The sequence below is a fragment of the Nannobrachium achirus genome (genome assembly GCF_963921795.1).
Source record: "Nannobrachium achirus genome assembly, chromosome: 24".
NCBI lineage: Eukaryota > Metazoa > Chordata > Actinopteri > Myctophiformes > Myctophidae > Nannobrachium > Nannobrachium achirus.
In genome coordinates, this window is record NC_137831.1 from 31,217,376 (window position 1) to 31,229,462 (window position 12,087).

General features: G+C 41.8%; 1 protein-coding gene across 1 annotated transcript; it reads left to right on the forward strand.

Annotated features, from left to right (window-relative positions):
• Positions 1-5,578: 5,578 nt before the first annotated feature.
• On the forward strand, positions 5,579-7,042 carry LOC308280215 (EF-hand domain-containing protein 1-like; the record flags this gene model as incomplete). Its single annotated transcript, XM_080720477.1, has 1 exon — positions 5,579-7,042. One exon carries the CDS (start codon positions 5,579-5,581, stop codon positions 7,040-7,042), a length of 1,464 nt encoding a protein of 487 aa, XP_080576603.1.
• Positions 7,043-12,087: the final 5,045 nt, after the last annotated feature.

Sequence of the window (12,087 nt, forward strand, 5' to 3'; positions counted from 1 at the left end):
ATTTGTGTCAGATCCTGTGTCTATTCTTTTTAACCTGTATTTAACCAGATAAAAACACATTGAGACATGATCTCTTTTTCGAGTATGACCTGGCCAAGAGGCAAAAATAAAAAATTACACAATCCTTGCTTAAATACAAGACATCACAACAAAAATAGAACATCCATGATACACAAACAGATACCTAAGAACTCCAAAAATACAAAATGTACACTCAATAATAAACTAGTTTGCAATGCACAGGTAGCAGTACACGCACAGTGTGCCCAATGTACCCAAAGGAAGAGATCACAGAGCAAATTAATTACAGGTCTTAATTAGGGATGGTCCGATCAGGTTTTTTGGAACCGATCACCGAGCACCGATCACAAAAGTTTGATCACCCGATCCCGATCAATCACCGATCCGATCAAGTTATTATTTATATTTTCTAAATGTTAATGTTTTAACTTTATTTCATTCATTCACTCATGAATTCATTTATGTATTTGCCTTATAGTTATTTACCAGCATTACTATGTATTTATTATCATAGCAGTAACTAATTATTCCTTCAGCACTGTGGAAATCAATACCCCAAAATGGCCTCAAGTGGGCATACTGAACGGCTGGTTGATCCGATGCACCGATCCGATCGGTTCGGTGAATTTACCTTTTGATCTAAACTACCGATTATCGCTGATCATGCTTTGATCGGCCCGATCTGATCCATTGCCGATTGATTGGTAACATCTCTAGTCTTAATTACAAGTGCAAGCGTTTGTAGATCTGTCTAGAGTGATTCTCTTAAAACTTCTCAAAGGAATTAACACAGCCAATTTGAGTCTGGACTGAAGGTCATTCCATGACCAGGGGCCAAAAAAAGAGAGGCTTTTTTTGCCTCCCTCAGATGAAAATGCAGGTACTACACAGCGTAACCAGGCATTTGATCTGAGATTTAGCCCGTTCTTGACCAGTACAAATTTGGAGGAAATGTAAAAAGGAAGCTCACCAAGTAAGGCTTTGTATACAAAATTCAACCAATGTTGTAACCTGCGAGATGTCAATGAAGACCAATCAACTGCAGCATACAACATGCAGTGGTGAGTCCTGAAAGGCGAATTTGTTATGAATCTCAGAGCTGCGTGATAAAGGGGATCCAATTTGGCCAAAGTGGAGGTACAAGCAAACCTATAAATGGTGTCCCCATAATCCAGCTGGGACAAGAACAAACCATTTACCAATCGTTTGCGGGAGGAGCAAGCAAAACAGGCCTTCAGCCTGTAGAAAAAACCTAAAGTGAATTTAAGCTTCTTTCCTAGAGCATCAATATGAAATTTAAAGTTGAGATGTTTATCCAGCCAGAAACCTAGATATTTATAACGCTCCACCCATTCAATGGGGGTACCTGACCCTTGACACATGACCCTTGACACAATCTAAATGTCTCAATAGAAATAGACAAAATTCCAGTTACGGTATATTGTGGCCTATTAACATACTCTACCATACCGTTTGGAGAAAATTACATTTTAATCATAAAAAAGTTACAGTGAGGCTTTAATATTAAAGGTAGGTGTTAAAACCTTTAGTTGAACCTTTTTTTTTCTTGGGGGTGAGATCATTTTATATGGATAGGAATCAGTATCCTTACAATAGGAAGTTTAAGAGAGTGTAATTTGAATTGACTGGTAAAGATGTTCCAGTACATTATTTCCAAATAGTTTTTGTTACCACTCTGACTGTTCTGGTGCATTGTCCTTAATAACATACATTAACATATAACGTAGATTAGAGAAGAGTCAGTGGCAACATGATCAAAGTCTCTTTACTTTTAGGGTGCACGGTGGCACAGTCGGTAGTGCCGTTGCCTCACAGTTAGAAGGGCCTGGATTCGATTCCCGGCAAGGACACTGTGGGCGCTGGGGGTGTGTTCTCTCCTCCGCGTCATCAGTGCCCATACCCTAGGTGTGGTCGGCAAAAAGGCCTTTCTGTGTGGAGTTTGCAGGTTCTCCCTGTGTCTCCTATAGGGTAGGTACTCTCACAAAAAACATGCAGTAATCCTGGTCTCAATACTGCCAGTCGCCTGATGGAGGGGAAAGAAGCTGGTTGGAATAACGTGTTCCTTCCACGACCACACGCCACGTCCAACCGGGGAAACTCCCCCCTGTTAGGTGAAAAGAAGCAACTTGGACTCCTCATGCATAGAAGGAAGCATGAGGTCAGTCCGTTGTCTCCCCAGGTTGGCAGAGGTTGTGTAGCACCCAGGATTGCATTAGAATGATTAGATAATTGACCTCTGGTGAAAAATTGGTTACAAAATATTGGGATAAAACTTAGAAAAAAAAGAAAAGTGTCTTTACTTTTATTTCTTCATATGCCTTACGTTTTGCTAGAACTGGCCTGGGGAAATGTATGTCTTTGCTTCCTTTTAGGACGGTGGCAACATTGTTGACACTTGGAATGTGAGTATGACACCTATAAAACTGCAAGATGTCTAGGACAGCTAAAAGGCAGCAAAACGTTTACTTTTTCTTTATTGGGCAATGCCATTATTCCAGTGCCAATCATAAGAATGGAGTCATGTTACATTCTCTCATGCCCAAGGGATACAGTTCCACTCAATACACTTCAGTGTGGAAAGCTCACATACTGCCCTAGAATAAGCATCCCCTCAAGATAGCATTAGTGGTGTCTATGCAACAAAGGATTCCATGTGCTCCCTAATAACTTAGCATTTCTCAGCATGTGATATCTTGTTTTCTTTGGTGTCTGCTTTCCACCGTGTGTGTGTGTGTGTGTGTGTGTGTGTGTGTGTGTGTGTGTGTGTGTGTGCGTGCGCACGCGTGTGTCAGTGGTAACATGGGCCAGTTTACAGTTTGCAGCCGGTCTGACAACTTGAATTTGCACTTCATGAAAAGCCTGAATCTCTCTCTCTCTCTCTCTCTGAACATCTTTCCTGTTGTGAAGCATGCAAATCCCAGAGCCTCAGACACATTTAATTGCTTCCAGAATCGGCCTACAAAGTGAGCACATGCTTCGAATGGCGTGTTCAGGGATGTTTTGCACATGCCTCGAATGGGTGATAACCTTGTGAAGTCAAAACACTGTGTAGTGATGATAACCTTGTGAAAAGATTGTGTACAGTTTCCTGAAGTAAGGAAGGATATCTTCCTGTCTGCGTCTGCTGGCACGCTTTGGGTGTGTGTGTGTGTGTGTGTGTGTGTGTGTGTGTGTGTGTGTGTGTGTGTGTGTGTGTGTGTGTGTGTGTGTGTGTGTGTGTTTTTTTATCACTGTCTGAGAACTGTTTGCACGACTTCTAATTGATCCCATCTGGAGTGGGCGGTAGAAGCGTCCTTTACAGCAGATCAGGCCATTTCCCAGAAATGATCCTCGGCACAACTAAAAGTGAAAGTATGCCGTCCAGTGCCTGTGGCATACAACCCCGTTTAGTCACATAATCTAAACTCCCTGAAACCCCCTAGGCATGCACTGACTTGCTTGTACATACTCACTACAAAAAACATAAACAAGTACAAACACACGTGAATCAACTAAGGGCAACGCAGTGATCTGTGTGCAGTGGTGGAAGAAGTAGGCCAGGGACGTGCAGAGAATGTTAGAGGGGCAGGGGCTGAAAGATTTAAAAGGGCCTTTTTGTGAAAATATTGAGAATAGCAGACCGTGTCGCAGTGAGCTTGGAGGTCGGCTATTTTCACTACTTGCATTCATGTTTTTTTACAGATGGATAAAAGGGCAGGGGCTCAAGCCCCCTTTGATGTCTATGTGAGCACGTGCCTGAAGTAGGCTACTCACAGTAAAAGTAGGCCTACCAATACCACAATATAGAAATATAAAAATAAAGTCCCATTTCAGGTTCTAAAATGTATACAAAATCTTTAGAAACTAGCAGATCAACAAGCTCACAATGCGTCACTCTACGAGTATATTGTTTATTTTCAAATATGCTGAAGTACAAAACAAGGCTGTTGGTTAATGTATGTTTTGTCTTAGTAATCAAAATCTGCAGAGCAACTAGTAACTAAAGCTGTCAAATACTGTAAGTGTAGTGCAGTAAAAAAAAGTACAATATTTACCTTTATGTAGTGGAGTAGAAATATAAAGTATAACAAATTTGGAAATACTCAAGTAAAGTAAAAAAGTAAAATGTTATTATGTTGTTATAGTGAAAATGTAATTGCAGATGATGAATTAAAATTACATTAGCTTTAAATAAATAGCCTATGAACAATAATTTAGCTATTTCTATTGAAGAGAGAGCAAAATATACCTATTAAAGGACAACTTTAGTTTTTTACAACAAGGGTTCATATTTTAGATTGTAATTAAAGAATATAAAAGATGAGTGTAAAAATTATTTCATTTATTTCTTTCTATTGTTTTAGAGATTCTTATTTCAGCGGGGGCATGCGTACAAGTGGCTAAATATGTCATTTTACACAGAATAAGCCCATTCCCAAGATAATGTACAATGCAACCTTTCATGGTTGGATGTGACTTATGGGGGCTAGAAGTGTTACTGTAAATAGCAATAAAGAAACTGCTGGCTAAATAGCAATAAAGAAACTGCTGGCTAACCGTGTCTAAAAAGACATATTTAGCCACTTGTACGCATGCCCCCATGCGTACGCATGCCCCACATTTTAGCACGGTAAACACGATAAAACAATAGAACGAAGCAAATGAAAACATTTTAACACTCACTTTTTCTTTTCTCTAATTACAATCTAAAATATGAACCCTTGTTGTAAAAAAACAAAGTTGTCCTCTAATGTTCATGTCTGGTTGTCATGAAGTGATGTACTGTACAGTAAATTACACATTGCATCCTGTTAAAAGGCCCATCCAACCTTAAAGTGTTGCTCCTCTGTGTTTGATCAAAGTTAGCCACCCTTGGCATTGAATGAAGGTTGTTTACAGACAGTCTGCACCCAGCAAAAGGCCACGTTATGATGAGTGGGAGAGTGCTGGACATTGAGAGCCACCACCTCCTGTGTTCAATAATAGCATTGCTGTTGGGAAATCTTGTTTGTCCATAATTCCTTCCAAGGGTATACAGGTCTGCAACTCTGAGACTGTACAAATGGTAGCCACTGGTTATATTTGTACACTTTCAGAGTTAAATTAAAAAGTGTATTTGATTGAAAGAGTGCCCCTCGGGGCACTGATCTCCGTGCGCAGTGGTGGAAGAAGCAGGGGCGGCGTCACAAGGGGGTGAAAAGTGGGACTGAGTTACTAGGGCCCAAGGTGGAGGGGCCTTAATTATTTCATAATATACTTTAGCTATTGAAAAATAGCAGATATACAAGCCGGTCTTAGCCATTGAGGATGGAATATGACTAATCTGGAAGGGCAGTTTCGTTTAATGACTATCGAGATTCTTTTTTCGACATAATGACGTCAGCAAAGGTCTACAGCCAGAGCATAAAAGGCCCAGGCAAGGATTCTTACCCGATATACTTTTGAATCTCTACCACATATCTTTAAGAACTTGAAAGCCCAGGCAGGGATTCTGACCCGTTATACTTTTGAATCTCTACCACATATCTTTAAGAACTTAAATATCGTAGCAGCGGACATGTCTAAGAATACCGAGACCAGTAATATGCTGTTCTCAGCGAACACCCCGTGGACACCATATTATGTGGCCTTAGACAAGAAGATTCTGCGTTTCTACGCCTACATCTATGAGGAAGTGAAGCACTCGCAGATGGAGAGCTACCGAGTGCGACCTGTGGTCATTTACTACTATCTGGAGGACGACACCATGTACATCATCGAGCCACAGGTGGAGAACTCCGGACTGTGTCAGGGCAAGTTGACCAAGCGGCAGAAGCTGCCCAAGAACGAGTGGGGCGATCACTACCACTGGAACGACTTGAACATAGCCGTTGACATAGTGGTGTACGGGGTCAAGTACCGCATCACGCACTGTGACCCCTTCACGCAGAACTTCATGGAGAGTAAGGGCATCGCCTTGAATGACCCGGAGCCGACCCCGATGGATCCTTACATCACTCATCGTCTCCAGCCTGAGCGCAACTTTGTCACACCGCCCGACTTTGACCGGCTGAAGCAGTTCCTCACGCTGGACCGCAAGGTGTTGCGTTTCTTTGCCATGTGGCACTGCAGTGACGTTCCGACTGAAGCCAGGCCCGTCACCATTCAGTATTACCTCGCAGACGACACAGTGGAGATCCTGGAGGTCCATGAGGAGAACTGCGGCCGAGACCCCTTCCCCAACCTGTTGAAAAGGCAGAAGCTCCCCAAGGAAGTTAAACAAGCTTTCCCTAGCTGTGTGCTGGAAGTCACCAAGCGGGAAGTGATCGAATATTTCACTCCCAAAGACTTCAAGGTCGGGGAGAAGGTGGAAATTCTGGGCCGTACCTTCACACTGTACAGTTGTGACGACTTCACTAAGAGCTTCTATGAGAGGAACTTCCCGCAAATAGCTATAAAGCCCAAGGAAATGCCAAAAAAGAAGGTGGAAGAAGTGAAGTGGTTGATTCCTAAGTACAATGGTTTCGGCTCACTCGAGGACACTTACGAGAACTGCCTGAATCCTCTGGTCCCAAAGCGCCCCAAAAAGGACTACGTTAAGATGATGGACATGGACAAGAAAGTGTTGCGCTACGTCTGCAGGCTGGACTCCAAAAATGTCAATGACGAGGGTCGTTTCTTCATCTTGTCTTACTTCCTGGCCACCGACACGATCAATATTTATGAGCGGCCCATCCGCGGGATCGTCGGGGGCATGTTCCTGAGTAAGACCCGCGTCCCCAAGCAAGGCAGCACGGTGGAGGTTCCTGTATTCTACACACCATCTGACCTTGCCATTGGGTCTACTGTGGACGTTTTCGGAAACCGCTTCATCATAGAGGACGCCGACCTCTATGTGCTGAAGTACATGGAGTCCATCGCAGCCTATGTCCCCGCTGAGACCCTGGACTCACTGCGGAGGAAGCTGGGTGCCGAGATGCCAGAAAAAACGACGATTGAGATCGGAGACACCGGAGATGACGCACCACAGCTTTCATCATGATGCAACGGAGTAGAGGACAATGCTATGCCAGGCCATTGTCACCCCTCTTCCTCTCAAGACTAATCTGAATGCTGATCTCCCGACTCCTAATTATGTGCGTTTAATATAGATAATATAGATAGAAGCTAGAAAGATAGACTAGCATAAGCATTACCCATCATTGGACTTGTTGTTAGAGTATACATTGTGCAGCACCCATCATAGTACTTGGACGCCAATCTGTGACGGCAGTATGATGACTTTATATTGATAACATGCGCAATCTCCATATAGGGGAGACAGACAGGGCAGACAGACAGAACCTCTGATCCGAATGCTTCCCCACTTGGCACTCTAACTCTACTCCCTTGGGTGCTCGGTGGCACACATGCCAAGTTTGAAGTCGATGGGTCAGACAGTTCTGGAGATACAGTTATGTGGTGAGGGGGACTCGGACACACATTTGTAGATGGAGATCTAGATAATAAATTTAACTCAAGAGCCATGCAGTCTCCGTTTGGGGTATTTGGGTCAAGACATCGTCCAAGAAAGAGCAATTCCTCCTTCAGATGGAGCAGATGGATGCAGAGTTGGGAAAAAAGTGCATGGCGATGCACAGAGAACAGCGGAAAGGGAAAGCGGAGCGTCTCAAGGAATAGATTTGGGATTGTGAACAGCTGGCTGAAGGCAAGATGATGCAATTTAGGGACAGCGTCGTGGAGAAGGAGAGGTATTGTGAGCGGAGACGACTATTCGAATATTTACGGGCACTTCAAATACGGGTGTTGAGGCACTTCGACAGTGCTACTGACAGACATAAATCTCTCTCGCTGCCACTGACTTAACGCATAGCTTATTATTATTATATTTTTTTGTTATATTAGCTTTGCCCTTTTTATTAAGCACAAGGAAACAGAACAGGACAGGGAATAGGTATAGAAAATGAAGAATAGAATCAACAGTAGAGGAAATGATGCTAAGATCAAACGGTAAAGGAGCAATCATTATACCAAAAGTAATGCATAGGCAGTTATAGAGGCACATATGATCTTGTGAACAGGGGCCTAAATAGGCAGCCTGGGCAAGGAATGACAATTCTTTTTTTTTCCTTTTTAGGAAGTAAATATAAATAGATTTTTCATCATCAGTGTTGAGGCATTTCAATGTATTGAGGGAATGCTTATAGACTGCTGCTGAATCACGCACATCTCCACTAGTATTATGCTCTCCCTGGTGAAACTCCTCACTTTGCAGAGCCACGTAATACTTTTTTTTATAGTATTTTATTATATTTCAAGTAATTTTTTTAATCTTTTAATTTTTTTATTTTTTTTTATTTTCATTAAGCAAGAAACGGAATAGTATGGAGGACAGCATTGATGCTACACCTGAATTTACTGCTACAATAGAATGAAAATCATGAGAAATTCACCTGAACGTAATTATGAACTAGACTGCACTCTGTTGAGGTGCCAACTTGCACTCGTGGTCATGTAGGGTCTACTTGTACACCAGCAGGTTGCACTTGTTGATGGCGACGTCATCAAGAATAATGGTCCCTCACCAATAATGCTAGTCCCTGATTGGCCACGGGCGTAATCACAGACAGACATGCCGCATACAAAATCACCGAACGCAGTACTTGCACACTTCTGCATCAGCAGAGTGTGTGCAAGTACTGCGCAAGTCATTAGATTAGGATATGTACTGGATGTCACAGAAGTGGTCAGCCATCTAGAACAACATACATGTATGTATATATGTATTTATGTATGTATGTACTGTATTATGTATGTACTAATTGATTAGGTCCTCCAAATGTTTGTGTTCTTGAGTCCTTTGATCTCATATAAACCACTTCACTGATCAGTTCCAAATGCCTTGGAAAAGGGCACAGAATATAATATGTATTTCACATTTTGTGAATATGTTTACTGCCTTGCTGCTCTGGCTTAAGCCATCTAAACCCCCAAGTATTTTTCACATAATTGTGAAATTCTAACTTTATTTATGTTAATGTTTTTTTCACGGAAATAACGTTTTATATTCACAATCTAATCATCAGCGGTTCAATATAATCTTCAGACCACCATCCCCCCATAGCTGTGCCTATGCGAGTCAGTGAGACACTTAGGTAATCTGTAGGACATTATTAATTTAACAACATAGATTTTTTACAGTTAAGCCATAGCGTTATCAGTCTGGTTTTTGAAGCGGTGAAAACCGCTTCCAATGAGTGGCTTTGTGTGTCCCACGCCCATATATGGTCATTTCAGTCCAGAATGAACAGGTTTTTTCAAAAACAAAATGTATGTCACCTCATGTCCATATCACTCCAGTCCAGAATGAACAGGTTTTTTCTGTCCCGTACGTCCAGAATATCAGTCCAGAATGAATAGGCTTTTTCAAAAAGCAAAATGTGTGTCCCATGTCCATATATGGCCATTTCAGTTCAGAATTAATAGGTTTTATCTGTCCTGTACGTCCAGAATATGTGTGTAGTGTCCCTCCCGGTCTGATGAATGGATACTTTGAGGATTGGTCAAGCTTCACATGATAATTTGGCCTTCAGGTTTTATCTGTCCTGTACATGCAATAGTTCTCACCTACTGCATCCACAACTAATGCTTCACCGCTTCACTTCGAACTTCGAGGTTTGATTTTTATTATCTCTGCAAAGACCAAAGGCAAGGCGGAGATTACGTTTTCACCTGTGTTAGAAGGTTCGGGGCTAATATTGCATGCTGTTGGACCAATCAGCACCAGGCTGTCAGTCGGCCAAGGAAGAAGTTACTGTACACAATCTTTTCTTCAAATTTTATATAAGTTTTAAATATTTAGGTAGATAGATAGATAGATAGATAGATAGATAGATAGATAGATAGGCCATCTACCTCCATCAATTTCAGCGACGCTAGTTTGTTGATTATCATTATTTGTTTAATCTTATACAGCACATATTACAGGTACCTACAGGTTCCCTGTCGCATTGTTTGTTGGTACGCGTTTTATGTATATTTAGTTCCATATTATATGCTATGTTCCCTATTATCTTTAGTTAATTGCTAAGTGCTGTTTAGTGCAACACTTGGCTTAGCCACATCGATGTTTATTGTGCGGAGTACCTTTTTCCACCACTGGTCTGTTATCTACTGGACATCCACCTTGCCTCGTCCTTTGTATTCTGACCGACAGCCCGGTGCAAAGGCGACAAATGTCTGTTGCAGAAACATTATATTAATTATATTAATTAATTTTGTACAGTAAGGTACAAAATTCTACAAAGGGTCTCGTCATTAGAGACCTGAGGCTGATTCTACACAAAAGGCCTTCTAAATCAGTATTCTCAAACCTTTTCATGCCAGGGACCCCCCAGATGAGAAGATCCTGTGTTAAAGAAAATACAAGCCACAAGTGACGCGCTGTGAGCTTGTAGATCTGACATTTTTGAATAGCCAAATGCCTAAAATCTAAAATGACAGGCTGCACCCCACGACGAGATGAGAGCCGTGGGTATGGGCATCCCAGCGTGCACACTTTTCTAGGCTCTGTTGAAACTATTGTACATTTCATCGTATTAATAAGAACGGATACTCCGAAAGTGTTGCCTCAGAGGCAGCTGGAAGGTTCAAATCCCATCATGCCATCCAAGAATGTGACCAAAACGTTATACAGCACAATTCACAGAAGCCACATCAATGCTGTCTAACTTTTATGATAGAAATCCACAAAATGAACACAAGTACTGTAACTATTACAAAACAAAGCTACTCAAATTGTTTATTTTCAATGAGAGAGAAGTCAGACACCACACATCTGAAGGAGCGTATCGTCGTTGCCAGGTGGAAACCCTGCATGTCCAAGAACTGTTCCTTTCTTATTAAAAACCTTGCACAAAAGTAGTGACAATAGACAATCTACAAGCACACCACACCACACCACACCACGCAAGGCGTTGTGTGCTTGTAGATCTGCTATTTTCACTACTTTTGTGAAACTTCATCATCTTGTATGATGAAGTATGGCTTTAATTTCGAGCAAAAACATACACATTCGAAACTTGGAGATACAAGCTTTCTGCCTGACAACGACGATATGACTTATGCCTCATTCACATACAGAAAAGCCAAGCTAATGGTTGGCTTGGTAATTCAATGTAATCTCTATGCAAACCAGATTTTAAAATTTCCAAGCTGGAAAAAAAAGCTGGAAATGTGTAAAGCTGGTTTGCATAGAGATTACATTGAATTACCAAGCCAACCATTAGCTTGGCTTCTCTCAGTGTGAATGCAGCATTATACCATCATCATTCTCATTTATCTCAGAATGCACTATATTCATTTCACACACACATGTACAAAGGTTTAAACCCCAATATATTAATATATGAAAACGTGTGGTCCCACATTTCGGGGGTCCTTGTACCCAAACTAAACACTTACAACTCCCCTGGCCTCCATCAGAGTAAACGCATGTGACCTCCACTCCACAGTCTCTGAGGGGTTAAACCAGGGGCGTCAATTTGGTATGGCAGGGGTATGCAGCTGCCATACCCTGGGTCCAGGGGGGAAATAAAAGTTACTTTTAAATATAAATCCATGAATGTCTCTTTGTCTATCTGCGCTGGTTATTATGTTGTTAAAGTACAGTAAAATAACTGCAAATGCAAAATGTAACAATGGTCACACTTGTATTCTCCCCATCTTGACAAGATGGTATATTCCCAGGTTCTGCAGGTCAGCTGCACAGGTGCAATGCATTATAGTTTTGTGGCACATTTACTAACACGCCAAGTTTAGCTGCACTCCAGCCCAAGGAACCATAGAAACCTGTGTAAAAAACTGACAAAACTAGTTTTTTTCAGACATCTGCGAGGCGTTGTGAGCATGTAGATCTGCTATTTTCACAATAGAACCGTGTTATACAAAATGTAATGCCTCTTTTCCATGAGGACTCCCATCTTTGCCATACCCTATAGCTTTTGCTGAACTGACGCCACTGGGTCAAACCTATAGACCGTTCAAAAAAGAGAGATCCCCTCAGCTATCATCAGTCCTCTCTCTCTC